Here is a 22,618-nt window from a genome sequence, read left to right on the forward strand (position 1 = left end):
GAGAGGGAATAACCCTGGGCCACTATGGTGTTTACCCACCTGTCGGTGGTAGTGGCCTGCCAAACCCCGGCAAATGACAACAGGCGACCGCCCACCTGATGCGGTTGGTGGGCCGCCTGATCCTCATGCTGAGGGCTTGTCGGCCTGTTTAGGGGCCTGACGGCGACCCGCCCAGGACTGTTTGGTCTTGGGAGCGGATGGACGCCTTGTGGGGGCCTGCGCCCTTGATGAAGGCTGACCCCTGGGCCTCCCCTGTGGACGGAAGGTCCGAAAGGACTGAGATCTAGGCCTAGCCGGTGCCGAAGGCAGAAAGGCTGTTTTGGACGTTGCAATGGTGGCTACAATCTTGTCCAGCTCAGAACCGAACAGTACCTCCCCTGAGAATGGAAGGGCCTCTAATGCCTTTTTGGAATCAGAATCTGCGTTCCAAGTACGCAGCCACAGTGCACGCCGGGCAGCAATTGAAGAAGCTGAAATTTTTGAGGAGAGGGCCACGGCATCTATCGCTGCCTCTTCCAGGTATGTGGCCCCTTCCCTAATGAGGTCCACTGTTGATAACAATTCAGAGCGACGTGTACCTGAGGAAATCTGCTCTTGCAGAGAGTCTGCCCAAGTTGCAATTGCCTTTGCTACCCAGGCTGAGGCCATAGCTGGTCTTGCTGACACTCCAGCATTGGAGAACACTGATTTTAGGCAGTGTTCAATCTTCCTATCAGTAGGATCCTTAAGGGAGGCCACTGTAGGAATGGGAAGGGTAGTAGCCTTAACTAGGCGGGCTACGTGAGCATCAACCTGTGGAGGCTCCTCCCATTTCTTACGGTCCGCTGGAGCGAACGGAAAGAAAGAAATCAGGCGTTTGGACACCAAAAACTTTTTGTTAGGGTGTTGCCACGCTTCAGATAAGACCTCATTTAAGTCTGAATTTGAGGGAAAAAGAGCCAACTCCTTCTTTTTAAAGAGAAGTGTGTCAGGTGTTGTGACCTGGGTGTCCTGTATATTGAGAGACATCCTAACAGCCTTAACTAAGGAGTCTACTCTGGACTGGGTCATTCTTTCCTCCTTATCAGGCTCATCTATGTCAACATCATCTATGTCAACATCATCGTCTGTGTCGACCAGCACCTGGTCGTCCAAGTCATCCCCAGCATCTGATTGGTTAGAGGCTAAAGGAGCTTGTGCTTTGCGTTTAGGTGGAGCCCTCAATGCAGATTGCAGAGAAGCAGACACCTGGACTAAATCCTGAACAGAGGAGGATAAACCCTGTACCCAGGCCGGCTCTGATGCAGCAACAGCAGGCTGAGCTGGCAATGGCTGCGCAGCAGACTCTCTGTTTGCAGCTAACTGAGTTGCTAACTCCTTCATGGCTGCTGAGAGAGTGGAAGCCCAACTGGGTTCCCCATGCGTTGGGACTGAGGGGCCCCCCAGGGAGTCTTGTGGAGAACAGCGTTCACACAAACCAGCTTGCTCCTGTATGGAGGAATAATTCTCCTTACAGTTAGTGCATGTATAAGCATGCAGCTTAGGTGAATCCCTAGCTGGCTTTGCTTTGGGGTTTTTCTGTGACATCTTAACACAGACAGGCCCTGTGTGCACTGGTAACAATAATACAGTGGACAGTAACACCTTCTGAAACTATAAAGGTATACAGATGGATGAAAGTAGAAAAAGACACTATACTCTCTGACTCTCAGCTAAATACTGAGGTACAGAGGGCTGCTGAAAAACCTGTTCCTGTAGCGTGTAGAGGAGCAGGGATTCCGGTGCACTTCTCCCACAGTGTAGTCCCGCGTAATGGCGTCTTCAGTACGCTGCTGGGGCGTGGGGAAGCTAAGCTCAGGCGGGAAAACAGCGTTATGCCGCTCTGAGCGTGGAGGCGGGGAGCTGTGGATCAAGGCCCCGCCTCCCCTGGAACCATCAGTGCCCTGCGCCATTAATAAAAATGGCGCTCCACAGTACGGCTCCCTGGTGGTCTAGTGGCCGCGCAGAAAGGACTGGGTGCCACTGCCAGGGTCACCCGGGCTGCACCCCGCCCGGTGACTCGACCGCTAGCGGTGCGCACTTAAAATGGTGCGCGCGTCACCTCACATGGAGGGCCCGCTTACCTGTGGTGGAGCGCGGCGTCCTCAGTGTCATGAGGAGAGCAGCGGGTCTGGCTATGAAAGTCAGCGCGCCGCTGCCAGCCACAGGGGAGCAGCGTAACGCTGTCTCTGTGTAAAAAAAAAAAATGAAGATTTCAGACAGGGCACGGAGCCCTGTCCCATGGTACCTGTGCCTTGAGGCACCAAGAAACAACTGAAGCCTGTAGGGGCGTGAAGGAGGAGCCTGGGCTGCACTCGAAGAACTCTATTCTACTTGGTGCCTATAGCTGAAGCTCCACCCACACCCCACTGTCCCAGTGACCACCATTGGCATGAATGAAAAATGTGCCATTGGTATGGTGAAAGAAAAAAAAAATATTTGGGGTACATTGTAGGCAGAGGACCGGTTAAACCTCAGCCTAATAAAGGTAGAAGCAGCCCTTACTTGGTCTAAACCCAAATTCAAGTCACAATTTAGGACATTTCTTGGTCTGGTGGGATGCTACCGCAGGTTCATACTAGAGTTTGCCATTAGAGCGGCTCCACTCACTGAAAGTGACAAGATAATGTGGTCTAGACCAGTGGAAACTGCTTGGCAAGATTTGAGACAAGCTTTGACTACACAGCCTGTATTGCAAGCTATTGACTTTAAAAAAAACAAATTTGTTTTGCAGACTGGTGCCTCTGACAGGATTGGAGGCAGTCCTTTAGCAAAAGGTAGATTGAGAGAAGCCCATACTCTACCTTAGCTGTAAATTACTGCCAAGAGAGCACAAGTACTCAGAAGCAAAGCAAGAGTGCTTGGCAGTTAAGTAGAAAGTGGAATCTTTAAATTATTATTTGTTGGGATGAGAGTTTTTGTTGGTCACAGACCATGCGACCTTGCAATGGATGCACATTAACAATGAGGTGAATGCTTGTGTGACCAGTTGGTTTTTGGCCTTACAGCCATTTAAATTTGAGGTGCAGCACGTATGCTCTTTCCAGAAGGTTTGTAGGTCCCGATCCTACAAGCAACCCTATGTTGACATTAGAGGAGGAAGAAGACTAGGTGGATAACCTCTGGAAAGAGGTTGAGGACTGTGTAACCGGGCAGATTACACAAAGTAGAGGTGGGCCAGGCAGAGAGCTCACATGAAAAGATCTATACTTCAATAGGGTGGTTAAAGCTAAGGGGGAAGGAATGTGGCAGGGACAGCATGCTTCCACACATGAGGGTAATGTGGAATATCCATTCCAGGACTTAGAACGGCAGCAGCAGCAGGGCTAGGGAGGTCCAACCCAGGTTTTCAGAGGTTGTATTGGGAATCACTGACTGATTAGCAGCACCTGTTGCTTCCTGTTAGAGATGTGTTTAAGACAGAATATTGGTGTGCCCAATGGCAGTAAGTGCCTGGGAAATAGGCTTTCGGGGGTCTGGAGATTAGGTTAGGGATTCTCTAGCAGTATTTGGAGAAATGACATGCTGTAATTTAGGAAATGTCAAATATTATCCTGGAATGCCGTCTACCTGCTGAGAATAAAGATAAGACTTTAACCAGTGTGTGTGATTCCTTGACACAGTGCTTAGGGTAGTTGCCCTGTGGAAAGGTGAACCATTGCACCACTCTGAGGTCAAGAGCCCTCTGGAGCAGGTTTTCATCCAGGATGTACCTGTACATTGCTGCATTCATTTTTACCTTGGTCCAGAATGGTCTCCCAGTTCCTGCCATTTAAAAAAAAGACATCTCCACCAGCATGATGCTGCCACCACCATGCACTAGGGATGGTCCTGGTCTGGTGACTAGTGGCAACTGGTTCTCTTTAAACGACACCAATGTTCAATCTTCGTTTCATCAAACGAGATCATTTGGATTCTCATGGTCTGAGTCTCCTTCAGGTGCATTTTGGCAAACTCCAGATGGGCTGCCATGTGCTTTTTATTAAGGAGTGGCTTCCATCTGGCCACTGTACCATACAGGTACCTGATGGTGGATTGCTGCAGAGATGGTTGTCCTTCTTAGGTTCTCCTCTATCCACAGAGGAATGCTTTAGGTCTGAGAGAGTGACCATAGTGTTTTGGTGACCTCCTCAATAGGGTCCTTCTCCCCCAATTGCTCAGTTTATACCACTTTTACACCAGAATGCCGGGTAGGACCCGGGAAATTGCCAGGGCATGCCCTGCCTCAGACCCCATTAACACTGCACTTCAATCCAGGTTATTCCCGGGTAATGCCCTTTTACACTGAAAACGGATCAGCCCTGCCTTTCCTTGCTGGTGTCATTAAAAAATGGCTTTTTGGTCTGTTGATGATGAGGTCACAACAAATGGAACATGACACTCTTCAATTTTTTTGCTTTATTAAGCTGAAAATATGCATAAAATCATCATACATTGGAATCTTTATAGATGTAATGCATTCTCATTAAGAAAGATGAAGATGCGTATGAATAAAAACTTGTAACACACTGGGACACACTGTGTGACAGCCAGCGTGTGTTGCTGCAGCTGAGGCTGTAAACTCACTGGGGAGAGTGCTTCCAGCACAGAATGTTGCTGTAGTGTAGGGTACAGGCTGCAAACAGCGTAGTAACGCTGCTTCTGCTGCTGCTCCATGTGCCCTGTGCGGGTCTCTGGCAGATGACATCTCTGCCAGAGCCGTAGAAGCACCAATCAGCTCTTCGTGGCCTTCTCCCTGCTAAATAACCCGGATAATGACCATTTACACCACCCTGAGCCCCGTATAAGCCCCGTGTCCGACCCTGAACATTTGCCGGGTCAGATCCCCGGGAAACAGGACCCGGGTTATTTTTTTTTAGCCCATTTACACCACGCCCCGCCCCAGACTGGAGAGGCAATATCCCGGGTCCAACCTCTGGTGTAAAAGGGGTATTAGATGGCAAGCCAGCTCTAGGAAGAGTCCTGGTGGTTGCAAACTTATTCTATTTACAGAAGGTGGAGGCCATTGTGCTCATTGGGACATTAAAAGTAGCAAATATTTTTCTGTACCCTTCCCCATTTGTGCCTTGAGACAATCCTGTCTCGAAGGTCAACAGACAATTCCTTTCACTTTTTACCTAGTTTGTGCCGTGACTTGCACTGTCAAGTGTGGGACATTATATAGACCATTATGGATCAAATAGAGAGGGCTAAGGTCGACGATACCATGGTAAATGTCTGCTCCCCTGAAATCAATAATACTGACATTATTGGAAAGGGGGTGGAGCGGCATGGTGTTCCTCATATTTTCCAATAACCAACTCAATGTTGAACCAGTCATGGAGAAAACACTATAACCAAAGAGACACCATGTGGGGTCCAGTGCCATAATATAATCAAATCCACACTGGTCATCTGGAATCCCTTGGTTATACAATCGCCTGTTCTAGCATTTTATTGATAAAACACTATGCACGGAAGCCAGTTCGTCTGGATTTTTTTTTTTTTTAAGAAGGTGGCCATACACAGGTCTGACTTGTCAGAGGCACAAGTCTTGAGCTCCCCTAGCAGCTCCCTGGGAGGGTTACTTCCGACTTGGCACTTTATGTGCCATTTTTATAGGAGATTTATCTTTTGCTACCAGGAGGCGTTCAAAGGAAAAAATCGGATACGATACACAGCGGAATTTAAAGAGCACCAGTGATGTACTACTGATATCGCAATTCATCTTAAATGGTGCACATTAATTCTACATGCTCTGATCCGATGCACAGGGGAACATGCATCGAACGTACCGGATTTCAAACACTTCTGATTTGAGTCGATATCACACGATATATTGGCTTGATCTGTACAAATTGGGTGAAATTGGCCAAAATCAGACCTGTGTATGGGCACCTAAGGTGCGTACACACTGGGTGTTTTTGCCTTTAAAGGATTTGATGAAAATAGTTGGCCAAAAAAAAAAAAAAAAATCGCTCAGTGCATACACATTGAGCCATTTTCAGCCAGCCCAGAGGAGTGAAGGAGGAGACTATGGAAAGACGGATGGTGGCGGCCCACGTTGATGCATAAGCACGCATCAGAGCTCACCGCCCTCTTAAACACACTAGGATATTTTGAGCTCACAACAGGAAAAGTGAACTACTGTGTGTATGGGTCTTAAGATATTAGAAGGGAAACTGAGGTGGTGAAATAAAAAAAAAAAATAACATTTTCCCTCAATTTATTGACAGAATTTACCCAAAATATTGGTTGTGGTGAAAGGGACACAGATCTGTTTATCCCCCCTTCTCCTCTGCAACTACTGGGTTTACTATGGGGCAAAGCGACTGGCAGACACAGGTTGAGGTGCCCTAGGGGAACAGGGGCTGAAAGGTCCCTCTGCATGCAACGATCAGCTGCCGGAAGATATAATGGCCAGACAGAAACTAACAGGGAAAGTAATTCCTGGCATGTACAGATTCAGCAGTCTCCTGGTGCATCCTAGTCACATCACATAGCTACTGAGACACATTCTTTTGTAAAAAGATATAAAAAGAATACTGGCAAAAATGCATGGGACCTGGCCTGCGAATGCAGCAGTAATGTATGAGAACATCTGTAACTTATGCAGTAAGTAGTGTCAGAGTTAAGTGATATTCAGCTTGATCGGTTGCCTTTGGGATATGTGTGTGCAAGAATGAGGGCTTATAAAAGGGATCCCAAAGGAACCAAAGCAATGTCACTCCATGACTTTGTTTAACATCAGAGCAGCTCACAAAATGAAGATTGTATTCAAATTTAAAAACCGTACATATATTACTATTTAGAGACAATTCTATTTTTTGTTTAAGGGATTTTAATAATTAAGTCAGATTTGAATTGCAACAAAGAAACTCAGAAAAATAACCAATACATTACATTTTACCTGGGAATGCAGGACAGAAAGTAACCTGTAGTATTCTTTCAGCTCCTGGTGCAATGCAGCACAAAAACTCTAAAAAGCAAAAGAAAACTAAAATGATTCAAAGTAGGATTATAAATTACAAAGTAAAGATGTGTCCTGTTACGTTGTCACAGCATAGCGTATGGTAGAGTATATTGCATGCACACATTCCTGCACCCATAAACTATGAATGGGGAGGTGGAAGCTGTGGGAGACAGGGCTATGATTCATCGTCCCAAAGCCGGGTGACGCTGCTGAAAGCAAATATTTGCATAAAACCAGCATTTTGATTACAAATCAGATAAAAAAGTAGTTTACAAGACATCACTGAACACATCTATGAGTTTGTTTAATGATAACTATTCTGTATGTGTACAAAGTATAGCAGATAAATCAATATTATAGATCACCGATGCTGACAATATGCACACAAGACCAGACATTAATTTTACAGATCAGACCTCATAGCTTAAAAGGAATTATCCGATTGTTATTATTACTAAGGACCTTATTCTGGTCCATTCACAAGGGCGTGTGCGTTTGCACGGGCCGATATTTTTGCTTTGCACATTCCTACTCATGTGATGGGTTTGTGCGTACATGGCGAACAAACAAAACACCCAGCCTTGCAACGGGTGGGGGCTGGGGGAACAAGAGGAGGTGGGCCAGTGCGAACCTACGTGCATTGTGAATGGTGGGCTGGCGTGCCACATTCACAAGGCGGCCCCTGGTTCACTCGCAAGAGTGCAAATTCGCATCCGAGTGAATTAACCAGAATAAGGTCCTTAATGTATAAGGAAAAAGTAGGCTGCGTCTGTTTTGTGCTTGATTTAAGTTTATAAGAAAACTAAAAAAGCAAGTAACTGTAAAAACTATTTTGCCATGCAAGTGAAGTAAATACATTTATATTTTTTCCTGTGCAGTTTAAATACTGAATGCTTCTGCATGTAACCCACAAATGTTAAACCGCTTTATTTTTACATTGCAAATTAGATATCAGTTTAGACATTACCCAATTAAATCTAAATCTCACTAAAGGTTATATCAGTCCCACTTGCAGTTCAACATGGATCTGTGCAGTTGCTTGATTTACAAACATTCCGACCTATGCAAACATTTTTCCTACAGCCATGTGGTTAGCTATTCAACTGATGGACAGAACATGGAACTTGGTGAAAACTATAGAAAAAATCACAGCATCTATTTTCTTGCACATCCACAGAAAGTTTGATTTTCTGAAAATTTACTAGGTTTTTAATCTTTGACAATTGAATTCCGGACATTGGGGCAGATGTATTAAGCCTTAACAAGAGATAAATGCAAGGGTGATAAGGAGAGATAAACGTCCAGCCAATCAACTCCTTACTGACTTTTTCCAAACACAGCTTGTAACATGGCAGTCAGCAGGTGATTGGCTGGACGTTTGTCTCTCTTTATCACCCTTGCATTTATCTCTTGTTAAGACTGAATATATATCTGCCCCCTTGTCAGCTGATCCATTATCTTTGCTTTTTACGCATACAAAAAAATTTTCTTCAACTAATCCACAAATATATTTGTGTGTGCTGGGTTATGCTCCGTAGACTTAAGGTGCCAATACATGGTACAATGGTGCTGTTCGATGCAATCTAATTAAAAATGCACAGCAAATATTGTACCGTGAATGGGCACTTTAACATTTATTGATCACAGTAAGATAAACGTATAGCTGAAAAATATGAATTACTTAAATTATTCCGGGCAAATATTCTGAAGTAAAATGTAGTGAAGTTTAGTTAAACATCGCACCCATAAAAAAAAAAAAAAAAAAAAAAGAAGAAAACAAACAGTCACTGTTTTTAGCATATATTTTGCACATCTCTCATAGAAATGGTGGCACGCAAAAGGTTTGTTTATTTATTTATTAACAGTTTCTTAAGCTGTGAACACAAAGAAAGATGTATGTGTCCAATCCGTCTGGTGGGAACAAAAATGTGGTAATGTATTAGAGCATAAGACACAACCATTTGCTGAAAAATGCTAGAAAACAGATGAACGTGATGATGCATTTGTTAAATCAAATGTATTTAAATAATTTGTGTCACCAGCCATTGTCTGTCTTCCAGCATTTGGAAGCCAAAGGTTGACTTTCCTTTGCTCCCCATTTGCTCGCCAAGTAATGGATTGAACAGAAATACTTAGGTACGGATCACCGAGCTTTTGTGTTCCACACTTGCTTGCAGCACCTATCAGTTAAGAGTACAGGTTTGAGTGAGCACTGGCTTTACGACTATATATGCACTAATTGATCATTATCCAGCTTGCCTGTATCGAAATGTTCTGCTGCTCCTACCACTACTACGTATTTAGGGAGGCCAATCCCAGGATCGGTATCATCGGGATCCCGGATTTAGGCCAAAAAATCTGTGAGATTTGAATCCCAGGATTGAAGCTTCCAATCCCAGGATTCCAGGATTAGTACCCCGTGCCGCGCAGCGCTGAGCACCTAAAAGCCCCCATACACCTGAAAGACATTGTACCCAATCATACAAACTCAATGGATTGTATGCTGATTGTGTGCACACAATTGTACAATGTAGGCCCGGGGCATTGGGGGATTGCAGTATTGGTCCTCTGATCTGACGTACTGCTTCTGGTCACTTAATTGGGGCAACCGAATATCATGTACTGCACGTCAGATCAGTTGGGATTGGGAGCAGATTGCATGTGCTTTTAAGCACATGCAATTTGTCTTTAGATGGCTCATACAACCAGAGTCATGTGACACTCCCTCTCTGACTAGCAGAGAAGAGAAGTGCAGCTTCAGGGCGGTCCGTGGCAGTAAAGATGCTGGGAGCCGCAGAAGTTCCCAAGCGGCAGACGGGCGGGCAGCTGAAAAGGGCGGTGGAGGTCTTTTTGCACAATTCTGTCACTACTCTGAAAAATGTGACCCCTGACATCACATCATGCTGCGTAGCCCAGTCTCCGCCATGCCTGTCAGCAGAGCACACTGTCCTGAACCCGGACGCTTGGTCTCACGGACACTGGGAATCCCAGTATTAAGCATTTTTCAATCCCAATTGAAAAAAATGCCCCAGAATTGGCATCACTATACGTATTGCATTGTGGCCTTTGCTTATGGTAAAAAAATGTTTTTATTTTTTTTTACGAGATTTTGTACTTACTGTTAAATCCTTTTCTCCGAAGGGAGACTACAGGGAGAATGAAAACTCTAAATTTAAATGAGTGACCAACTCCTCCCCTTCTACTTCCCCTCCCAGGAAGTAGTAAGGATTGTGCCTGGAGCGAACTGGAAGAGAAAAACACACTTCCGAAGAGGAGGTTAAACAAAACATATATTTGAACCACACAAATAACATTTGGAAAGTAATAAAACAGTGAGAAACGACACACAGGAAACACAAAGAAGAGTTCCAACAGTCATAACCAGAACCAAACTTGTCAGGAAAAACCGTCAAAGGGTTTTAGGTCGGTAAACACAAGGTAACAGTGCCGAGATGGGCATCCAGTGCCACCTGTGAACTCTGAGAAAAGGATTTAACGATAAGTACAAAATTCAGTTTTCTACTTCATCCACTAGATGTCACTGGAGTTTCACTGGGGACATCCCAGAGCTCCCAACACAGGCGGGACAGTGCTGAGAACCCCTCAATGCTGAGTGGCCAGACAGATGCTGGAGCCTGAAAGGCTTCACCAAGGTCTGAAAGATCCAACCAAGTGGCAGCCCTATAGAGCTGCTGAATGGAGACAACAGCGCACGTGGAATCTGCAGAAAAAGAAGGAGGAGGCCATAAAAATGGCCACATAAACTTGCCTGAAATTAAGGCAAATCCATTTGACCAGAGTCTGAAGAAACTGTCCAGCCTGGCTTTGCCGAATCGCACAAAATACAGCATCAGAGTTACTGATGGAAGCAGTGCCAGCAACATAGATCCTGAGTGTACGGACCACAACCAGATACCTGATATCTGGAAATCCTGATTGGCTGCTGATATGGAAGACTGGCTCAACTTTAGAAAGGGAAGAAAGACATATATACGGAATTCTGCTACATTTAGGAATTTCTCACATAAGGTGGATGAGAGGAGAGAGCTCTCTAATACAATACAAGTCTAGCCAAAGCAAAGGCCAAAAACTGAACAAAAACCCTGCCCGATAGATCAACCACACACTGTCCAAGGGTTCAGCCGATGGAGAGTGTAGGAAGCAAGGACCAGGGCTAAATGCCCTGGAGTAGCGGAAGGAAGGAAGCAAGCAAGGAAGGCAGGCTGAAGTCTCCATATCCACAGGAATAAAAATAACTTAAATGTTTCCCCTCTGCTAATAATGACATCTGTGAAAGAAGATGGATAGAGCAGACACTGGAGCAGTCGAGGATTCAAGCTGCAACCAGGGTGTAAGGCCAGCCTGTAAAAACCGAAGAAACGTCACGCCCCTCACACCAAGAAACATAAGCTCGCCCAAGGCAACTATAATGCACAGACGTCACTTCCTTCCTAGCACATAACATAGGGATGACCGCAGAGGGGATACCTGCTCTTTTCAGAAAAGGACCTCCCAGTAAACACATTCGCAAATGAAAAGCCTTGAGGACGATTAGACAAGGCCAGAGAAGGTAGATCACCTCGTAGTGACCGAGGCCTGTCTGTCAAAAGAGATGTTCCTGTGGTGTTCCAGGCACTGCAAGGTCATGCAGAAGCTATCAATAGTACAGCGACACGTTTCCTCCAAATAACCTGCAGAATCCGAAGCAACCACTGGGATGGAAGAAAGAAATAAACAAAGCAAGACCAGAGTCTCGTGAGGGTATCCACACCTACCTCCGGCAGACTGTGTATGGGCGCAGCAGAAGGGCAATTGCTGGCGTATTGGCAATATCACCAATACGATCTCATGGCGACCCTAGCAGCTCAGCTTCTGGAAGACTGGAGACACCATTCTCATTGATGCACGGTCAGCCGACTGAGGTAGTCGGTCTCCTAAGAGGCCACGCTGAGGAAGACCGCCGTTATGACTGCGGCATGATCCTGGTCTCAACACAGAATACCACTCACCTCTTACATTGCAGCGCAACTGCGCTTGCCACCCTCATTAGATACATAGGCCACAGCCGTGGTCTTGTCAGTCAGGCTGCACCCATATATCCTGAAGCCAGGCATAGAACACTGCTGTGAGCTTGAGTACATTGATCAAGAGAAGAGCCTCCTGCGATGTTCTGGAATTGGTGAGTAGAGGGTTTCAACCTATGTAGGACGAGGAGCCCCCTCTTTATTTAGAGTATGGTACCTCATGGGCCAGAAGTAACCTGTCAAGAAAAAACACAGTAGGCAGTTTGCTTCCTCTTACAAAAGGAGAACTACGCGATCCATAAAGTATGCAGAGAATGTTGAGATTAACAGACCCCAAGGTTCTATCAGGAAGAACAGAAAGGACACATACCTGTATAAACTTCCTATAGACATTCACTAAAAGCGTAAAGCTGAAGAAGGCAAGTCAGATCCTTGGTTGCATAGGGAGAGGTATCAGCAGTAGAAAGAAAGTACTAATAATGCCACTGTATATAGGTCATTGGTACGACCTCATCTAGAGTAATGTGTTCAGTTCTGGAGGCCATATCTCCAAAAGGATATAAATACATTAGAGACTTTACACAGAAGGGCAACTAAAACGGTACATGACCTACATCACAAAACATACCAGGAAAGACTAAAAGATCTTAATATGTATACTTTGGAGCAGAGAAGGGAAAGGGGGGACATGATAGAAACTTTCAAATATATCAAGGGCTTTAACAAGGTACAGGTGGGAGACATTCTTCACAGGAAGAGGAGCAGCAGAACACGAGGACATGCACTGAAACTAGAGGGAGGAAGATTCAGGGGAAATTTGAGGAAGAATTTCTTCACAGAAAGAGTAGTAGATAAGTGGAAAAGCCTCCCATCAGAGATGGTACAGGCAAATACAGTAGTACAATTTAAACATGCTTGGGATAAGCATATTGATATCCTTACAAAAAAATAAGTATCAAATATGGTTTGAGGTAACAGGTTTAAAAAAGGGTCAGACTAGATGGGCCAAGTGGTTCTTATCTGCCGTCAAATTCTAGGTTTCTATGTTATTTGCAAGGTGATAGCAGCATAAAAAGACCTATTTTACAGAGGTCTTTTGCTTTTATTTTTTTTGTAACCTACTAGAACAATGTGGCCTCAGTTCCCAATTTTGATACAATATCGACTGATTGTATGTAAATTGGGCATGTTTTAGATCAGATGGTCGTTTGGGAGATCCTATTTGCTGCAGTTAGAATTTGTCAACAATCCCTTCTGCTGGGTACAGATCGTAATCAGATTATGTGCTCCATATAGATCATGCGACCTTCATACGATCGTCTCACAATCACGATCGTTCTGTGTGTATACCCTTCATAAGAAAGGAGGGGGGCAGGAGACACTTGTAAGGCTCTGATAGTAATTAACGCAGAGAACAATTATGACATAACATCAGTGAGCTGAGAATCTCAGGCAGGGATAGTAACACGGGGGGGGGGGGGGGGGGGGTGCAGCTTTGAGTTGTACATTTCATTAAGGACTTTAGCAGTGCCTTGGAGTTTCCATCTGCCAATATATACAGTACACACACACCACTGTCTGATCACAGTGCCTGGGCGAACAGATGCAGTCATTGGGAGACCAGGACATACTGTGCACAGGTCGCCCTTGCAGCAGCAGTCAGGAGCCTCCAGTAGTGTGCAGTGGGCAAGTGCCGGGCCATTAGGAGCAAACCCCCCCAGTAAACTCCCCTCCCGGTCAGCTCGGTCTCCTTATAATGGAGCCATTTTTTAGAAAAGTGGCCAAGTACCGCCATTTTAATAGTACCTGAACTCCTCTGCTAGCTGGGGGTTCAGAGCATACTCACATCTGACTAGGCTGGCCGGTGTTGGTATGGCTGAGGGAAGATTGAGACGTATGCAGCGACGTCTGTTACATCTTTAGAGACATGGTCTCAGCAGCCGGGTACCCCGATGCAAACCGCAAGCAGTGGCAATGGGGTCCCCCCCATCAGCTCCAACAGCGGGCACAGGAAATGGCAAATGCTGTCTGCACCATCCTCTTGCTGATTGAAGGTCTTTTTGTCAGCTTGTCTCTACTAATGACATAACCCAATGAGAGAGGCCAGAAGTGTGACCAGCTCCCGCAGGGCACAACCTAAGACTGCCTGGGAGGGGAAGTTGAAGGGGAGGAGTTAGTCACACTCATTTAAATTTAAAGTGCCCATGCTCGCTGTAGTAGCCCTTCTATTCCCACTCTAAATCTAGTGACACCTAGTGGATGAAGGAGAAAATAAGGTTTTCCTACGTTAAATTGGAATACAAAAAAAGTTATTTGGATGTTTAGGGCCAGATGAGGCCTCCCTTATTATTTATGCTGATGCAGGAGTACGCATCACAAAGGGGATTCTAATGGATCACAAGTGTGTACACAATTCAAGCACACACCTGAAGCCATGCTAGTTATGCGTCACATTTGCCATGGCTAGCGGGAAGCATGAGGAAAGCCAGCCTTCAGGAAATACCAATTCAAGAAGTTTTTTATTTATAAAACATCAAGAGGTTATTATTTAAGACACCAAGCACATGTCAAACTGTAACCTGGGAAAGTTCCAAGGGAAATTAATTAATTGAAACTTAGTAATTAATGTTCTAGACTAAACTAATCATACCTGCCCGACTAGTCCAAACGCTCGATCCAAGCTCCTTTGGTCAGTGTATTTTCTAACTTTATTGTGAAGCCATCCTAACTCTGCAAGCCTTCCAGTAGTATCTTTTAGAGATTTTGACATAGCCACCTAAGACACACAAAAAAAATAACAAAAATAAATAAATACACACCATAAAAATATCAAGCCCTAATATTCACAGCTAAAAAATTTAAATAATCCTCTATATGCTGTTTTCAACAATGTAAACCTAATATTGTGAGTTTATATTCCAAAACTGGGTAAAACAAACGTGTGGTTCCCAAATTGAGCACCTCAGAGTACCTTGGGTTGGTGGTTCAGTACCAGTTCATATTAATTTACCGTCTTTGTAATAGGCAAAACAATTGCTGTGGCTTCCAATCAAATATGTAGACAAACCAAAGTGAATAAAGTCCCACACACATAACGGAGCCTAGGGATGACCTAAAAATAAATGTACTTCCTTTCAAATGTTTCTGAATTTATAAATAGAAACTTTTGGCTTAGGGCGCAGTGTAAAATATTACGATAATCTAGGGCACATTATGCCACAAACGTAATACCTATAACACACAGGTTCTCAAAGTCGGTCCTCAGGACCCCACACAGTGCATGTTTTGCAGGTCTCCTCACAGAATCACAAGTAATTAGTGATTAATTAGCTCCACCTGTGGTACTTTTAAAATGTGTCAATGAGTAATGAATGCACCCGTTTACCTGCTGGGTGACCTGAAAAACCATGAACTGTGTGGCATCCTGAGGACCGAGTTTGAGAACCCCTGCTATAACACATAGGGGTGTATTCAAAGCCGGGGGCGAGCGGTTAAGCTGCCCATACACGGCCCGATACGGGCGTGGGTTGTGGGCTTAAATAGCACAGATCACATCACATTGCATTGCATGTGCATGCGTTGTGCATGCAATGCGATGCAATGTGATGAGAACTAAGTACAAAAAGTATGTGCAAGCACATACTTTTTGTACTGTGCGATGAGGTGCCGCGGGAGCGCGCACCTCAAAGCAAGGAACGCACAGCCCGGCATCGGGCCATGTATGGGCAGCTTAACAGCAAGCAGTGCTGCTTGCTTGCTGTCACAGCTCGTCCTGTCAGTATTCAACTAATCCTTTGCATATGCAGATTCCCCATCATTCAATTTTTGGAGCGAGGGGGAATCGGCATATGCGTACGCTGAAACAGCGAGACACGCGGCTAAATGCAGCACGCTCCCTGCATTAGCCGCGAGCCTCGCTTTCTGGGGGAATCGATTCCCCCAGAACATTGAATAGAGTGAGCAGCCAGCGCTGAGGTTAAAAACGCTAGTGTTGATTATAATGAAATAATACTCGCAGACATTGGTTAAATGGAGATCACGGATCTGACCCCGTGCATTATATTATTGAGGTTCATAGTGAACGCAAGGGGGGTACAGAGTAACACACAATAATATATATATATATATATATATATGTAAAAAAGGATGAGAAGGGCGCCTCCTAGTGTAGTATTAAAGGTTCTAGTTTCCCTTCACCAAAGGTAAAGAAAAGTAGGCACCCCCAAAGTCAAAAGGTGTACCGTATTCAGTGGCCTTTCACCACTTTTTATGAGCGTAATTTCAAATGTTCCTACAGGGTACTCTCTGGCTTCCTCCAGTAACAATTCTTCTCTAGTCTTCTTCTCCTCTGGTGATTCTCACCGTCATCCCAATATATAGTAGGAAGGAGAAGGAATAGAGAGGCAGACTAGTGTAATATAGTTTAACACTTTTAATACACACTGCAAACAATAAAAACTCGTACAATAAAAAGAGAAAAGTGAGGCTTATCTGATGTTACTTTGCATGGTCTGGAACGGTGTCCCCTCAACGCGTTTCATCCCTCTAGGACTTCCTCAGGAGTGGGTTCAGGTTAGCTCCATACCCTCTATTTATAGCAGGATAACTGATTCAATAATCAGCCTAATTTCCCGCTTTTTCTTAATTAACTTCCTGTTCCTGTATTTGGAACGCATATAACGTCAATTGGAACGCATACTTCCTATACCTCTATGCCTAGCTATTCCTGTTCTACATTTAGCCTCAAGAGCAATTTATAATCTCTAACTTCCATCCCCAAAAGGTACCCATGTGCATTTCCCTCTGGGGTTGAATTTTCAATAGCATTACTTCCACTTTAGCGGAGTTCTCCGCGCTAGTAGCGTGGCATCCGGTTTTTGGAACGCAGAACTAGTAGCCGGTGGAGCGCAAGCTCCTTCCGGCTCTCTCAGAAGGACATCGTCAAGCCGCGCTAATGACGCGGTTTCCGGTTAAAGAAACGCAGAGTAACCAGCGGTGGAGCGCAAGCTGCTTCAAACTGACAGCGCCTCACTTCCACCGTGGCTCTCCGTCGGTGAAGCGCAGCGCCGTCCGTCCATGGAACGCACGCCCCCTCCAACTTCCTGCTTTATCGCGTTGCATTGTCATAGTGACGGAACAACAACTCGATTCCCTTAAGTTATGAGGGAAAATAAATTGTGTGTGGGGGGGAAGGGATGGAGGGGGGTGCGTTTTGGATTAGTACTGTGATCAGTGAATCTGAGACGCATAGGCCCCTCCTATCCTGGACCGGAAATAATTGAGGTTTGGTACTTCCAATGTTGGGAGTGAGGAATCCTAACTTAGTGCAGGACCAAAAATACTGCCAATGTAGACCATAATCTATTGTAAATTCCGTGAGAATTAGTAAGAACAGCCCCTTAGAATAAACTGGGATTCTCATGCCATATATATAAAAAACCTTGATATGGCACGCCAGAAACTATCATACTGCCAGGACAACAGAATCCTCAGCCCTTCTGGCTGTACGGATCTTTTCTGTGCCGCATAGAAATAACTTAATGGAATCGAGTTGTTGTTCCGTCACTATGACAACGCAACGCGATAAAGCAGGAAGTTGGAGGGGGCATGCGTTCCATGGACGGACGGCGCTGCGCTTCACCGACGGAGAGCCACGGTGGAAGTGAGGCGCTGTCAGTTTGAAGCAGCTTGCGCTCCACCGCTGGTTACTCTGCGTTCCTTTAACCGGAAACCGCGTCATTAGCGCGGCTTGACGATGTCCTTCTGAGAGAGCCGGAAGGAGCTTGCGCTCCACCGGCTACTAGTTCTGCGTTCCAAAAACCGGATGCCACGCTACTAGCGCGGAGAACTCCGCTAAAGTGGAAGTAATGCTATTGAAAATTCAACCCCAGAGGGAAATGCACATGGGTACCTTTTGGGGATGGAAGTTAGAGATTATAAGTTGCTCTTGAGGCTAAATGTAGAACCGGAATAGCTAGGCATAGAGGTATAGGAAGTATGCGTTCCAATAGACGTTATATGCGTTCCAAATACAGGAACAGGAAGTTAATTAAGAAAAAGCGGGAAATTAGGCTGATTATTGAATCAGTTATCCTGCTATAAATAGAGGGTATGGAGCTAACCTGAACCCACTCCTGAGGAAGTCCTAGAGGGATGAAACGCGTTGAGGGGACACAGTTCCAGACCATGCAAAGTAACATCAGATAAGCCTCACTTTTCTCTTTTTATTGTACGAGTTTTTATTGTTTGCAGTGTGTATTAAAAGTGTTAAACTATATTACACTAGTCTGCCTCTCTATTCCTTCTCCTTCCTACTATATATTGGGATGACGGTGAGAATCACCAGAGGAGAAGAAGACTAGAGAAGAATTGTTACTGGAGGAAGCCAGAGAGTACCCTGTAGGAACATTTGAAATTACGCTCATAAAAAGTGGTGAAAGGCCACTGAATACGGTACACCTTTTGACTTTGGGGGTGCCTACTTTTCTTTACCTTTGGTGAAGGGAAACTAGAACCTTTAATACTACACTAGGAGGCGCCCTTCTCATCCTTTTTTACAGATCTTGCTCACGGGGTTCCAAGAAACAGGAACACATAGGAGAAGGAGCTGCCACCCCGGGATAAGAGAGGGGGAGTGTATTTACGTTGGAAAAACACGGGACAGTGTACATTTAAGGACACTCTGAATCCAGAAAGTGGGGAGATAAAACAGCGCTAGTACCATCTCTCTCTCTCTCGTGGGGTGGTGCGGCACTCTCAGCAGGAAGAAAACACAGTACACTTGTATCTGGTGCAACGTTTCAATGCCTTTATTTAGGCATTTTCGTCAGGCTTGTAAGAAAAACATTCAGTACAGGTATATATATGGCGTCATGAGACACGCTGGATCGCGTTCACACGGGGGTGTATATATACCTGTACTGAATGTTTTTCTTACAAGCCTGACGAAAATGCCTAAATAAAGGCATTGAAACGTTGCACCAGATACAAGTGTACTGTGTTTTCTTCCTGCTGAGAGTGCCGCACCACCCCACCGTCCTGTCTACTATTCCAGTGAGGGCACCCAGCCAAGTTCAGCTTCAACTAGCGCTGCAGCGCATTCGTGAGTGCCGGTCATACATACATACATATATATATATATATATATATATATATATATATATATATATATATATATATATATATATATATATATATATATATATATATATATATACACACATACATACATATATACATACATATACACATACATATACACATACATACACACATACATACATACATACACACACACATACAAAAGATATAGGGCAGTATTCAATGACAAAGTTCTCCGTGCATGGAGAGCGTTTTATTTCGCTCTCCATGCACTCTCCGTGTTCCGGAGGGCTCGCTGCCACTCCTGCTCCCTCTATTCAATGTGGTTAAGACTCGCCGCCACTCGCGGCGAGTCTTAACCCCTGCAGGGAGCAGGGAGCTTTCAGGGAGCCGGAAGCAGCCAGAGAGATTAAAGTCTCCCTGGCTGCTCCAGAGGACTGTGGAGGGGAGGGGGGCTCTCCAGGACCCAGGCTGCACCCCCCTATAGCCAGCGGGGAACCCAGTATTCACTGCACTGTTCGTGCATAGTTACGTTCGGGTGCAGTGAATATATGAATATCTAATGAGCGGCTCGAGCGCTCGGGCCCCCTGCTGGCTGCACTGTGTAAAAAAAAAAAAAAAATGTAAAAAAATATTTTTTTAAAAATTAAATATATATTCATGTGCTATAAGCACATGAATAAAAATAACATGCCCCTTCACAGGAAAAAAAAACTGATTTTTTTACACCAAAATTTAAAAAAAAAACCTTTACGTTCAAAAGTTCACATTCCAGCTCTCCATCAAAAGATGGAGAATTGCTACACGGAGAGAGACGGAGAAAATCACTTAAAAAGACGGAGAATATTTCACATTGAATAGGGTTGCTCGCTTTTGGAGAGCAAAATGCTCCGTCCAAGGCGAACAAAGCACAAATTCTCCACAAAACATGGAGAACTTTTCTCATTGAATACTGCCCATAGAGAGCGCTTAATAGAACTTCCACCAGTTACAGTCATGTATAGTACAATAACCCAATACAAATGTGTAATCTTAAAACCAGAATGCTTTAATTCAAGAACCACATATGGACATTGTATCCTTTTCGGAAATGCGATATCAATAACCCTTGATTGATGAGCTGAAATTATAGCCATTGTTTCTCAAGCGCACTGATTCATCATACAACACAGACTAGGTATCAGTAAGGTCATGTATAGTGATTGTTTCACCATACTGACCTTTGTGACTGTTGAGGGCAATTGTGACAAGTTAAATCAAAACAACATTTGGGGTTTATTTCAGAGAGTTTCACACAAACAGGAGAAAGACAAAAGGGAACATATCTTTAAGAATTAATCATTAATGTTTCACGTCCGGCCCGGGTAGTTACGTTTAAGCTAATAAGACGCAAATGACGTCATGGAATTGCGCAGAGGGCGGTCGTAATACCTTAATGGCGTAGAGCTGCAATTTCGACTTCCACACCGCAATGCCCTGACACATTATGCCATACACCGTAATGGCCTGACACAATATTCTGAACATTGCAATGCCCCGAACACATTATGCCCCACAGTAAGGCTTCAAATTAATTTTCAATTACCTGCTAGTTGCCATGGGGGTTGTACGGTATACTATGCTACCTGTAGTGAATATATATCTATATCCCCCTGTATTGCTGTTATAAAATAATTCTTCCTATAGTGTCGCTTACAAATAATGCCCCTGTATTGAATGCCCTCTGCAGTGCGGATTACAAATAATGTGCATCATAGTACAGCTTTATAATACCACCTCATAGGCTCCTATATACAAGGCTCCCTGCTCTGCTGCTGGCCGATGAGAGGAGGAGAGCGGAGCGCAGGCTTCTTCAATCCCTCCGGCGGACATTTAAAATATGGCGCTGCCTCGTGAGCCTCAGAGCTCATGACCCAGCAGCCAATCACAGCAGCTGCCGGTATGAGAGTTCTGATTGCCTCTTTATCCGGCAGCACACTTTAAGTGGCCACTGCCGGCCATAGAAGTAGGGGAAGCCTGCGCTCCTTTGCCAGGTGTGCTACCGGTTGTTGGGTGGGTGCAGGCGATCAGGTGGAGGAGAGGTGCGGGCAAGAAAGACAAAGCATTGGTCGAGCTACACGGAGTGCTGAGACAAGCTAACAGAAGCTCGCAAGTGGCGGGTTGGCAACCAAAGGTCTAGTGTCTACCTCTATGTAGCTCACTGTATAGCCAACGATGCATACTCCCAGAAGACATAGCTAGCAAGGGCCATGCTGTGGAATGCACTTGCCAATGCCGGCTCCCATCACATGTGATGTTGCATCATAGAGTGTGTAGCCATTATTACTTTTGGTAAAGAATGGGAAAATTTACACACAAGAGAAAGGCTAGTGTTCCCTCTAAGCTTATTTTGCAGGGTGCCACACCCTTCCTATTTTTAAAACTTTAAAATGTACCCTGCCCTTTTTGTTTGTGGCACTGTGCAACCTTACCCTGCCCCCACCATGCTGACATGCCGCTGAGAACTTTTAGTGTGCCATCATCGTAAAGGGTATTACGGTGTATGCCATCATGTGTAGTGGGCATTATGATGTGTGATATAATGTGCAATAGTCATTACAGTGTGTGTGCCATAATGTGTAATTGTCATTACGACAGAATATGTAATGGGAATAGCAGAATATGACAATGTTTAATGGGCGTAATCCTAGTGCAGTGTCCAATTTTTTATACATTTCTTTTGTTTCTAATGTAAATTTCTAATATAAAATGTGCCCTCCCGATTAAAAGAAAAGTTCCCTGCCCAATGGTCAGCGCCCTGCCCTAAAAAAAAAAAGGTACTCTTTACCTAGAACGGCGCCCACGATGTCCATCGCGGTCATCGGGGGTAAAAAATCGCGGGCATCGCATGCACTAAAAAAACGGGTGCAACGCGATGCCCGCGATTTTCCCATAGGGATCAATGTTAAAAGTGTGATTGGACGCGATTTTAGTGTTAAATGCCTCAATGCCCACGATTTTTCCATAGGAAACAATGTTAAATGGGCCACAGAGCCCTCAGTCCCCCTGAAGTCTTAAATGGCCCCCACAATTTTTAACGCCACCCCACGATCAACGTGAACCCGAAGCGTGGCGAGCGCAGCGAGCCCGCGCGGGGCGGCGGTACGCGTCCTCCGACCTTTTCATACCCCCACTATCCACGTCGGCGTGGAGTTGAGAATAGAATAGTGTGGCGAGCGCAGCGAGCCCCCGAGCCCGAAGCATGGCGAGCGCAGCGCGCCCCGCAAGGGGACGCGGATACCTGTGAAGCCCGCGAAGGGACGCGTTCACCTGTGAAGGTATCCGTGTCCCCTCGCGGGGCACGCTGCGCTCGCCACGCTTCGGGCTCGGTGGCTCGCTGCGCTCGCCACACTATTCTATTCTCAACTCCACGCCGATGTGGATAGTGGGGGTATGAAAAGGTCGGAGGACGCGTACCGCCGCCGCTCGCCACGCTTCGGGTTGACGTTGATCGTGGGGTGGCGTTAACAATTGTGGGGGCCAT

General features: G+C 45.2%; 1 protein-coding gene across 1 annotated transcript in view; it reads right to left on the reverse strand.

Annotated features, from left to right (window-relative positions):
• Positions 1-22,618, reverse strand: part of TUBGCP3 (tubulin gamma complex component 3) — a 161,076-nt gene that overhangs the window by 83,938 nt on the left and 54,520 nt on the right. The window contains exons 8-9 of the mRNA XM_083168687.1: positions 14,645-14,770; positions 6,908-6,976 (exon numbers count right to left, since the gene is read on the reverse strand). Coding sequence (XP_083024813.1) covers positions 6,908-6,976; positions 14,645-14,770 — 195 coding nt within the window. The remainder of the gene's footprint in view (positions 1-6,907; positions 6,977-14,644; positions 14,771-22,618) is intronic.

This window comes from Crinia signifera, chromosome 2 (assembly GCF_055691185.1).
Source record: "Crinia signifera chromosome 2, ASM5569118v1, whole genome shotgun sequence".
NCBI classification, from domain to species: Eukaryota; Metazoa; Chordata; class Amphibia; order Anura; family Myobatrachidae; genus Crinia; species Crinia signifera.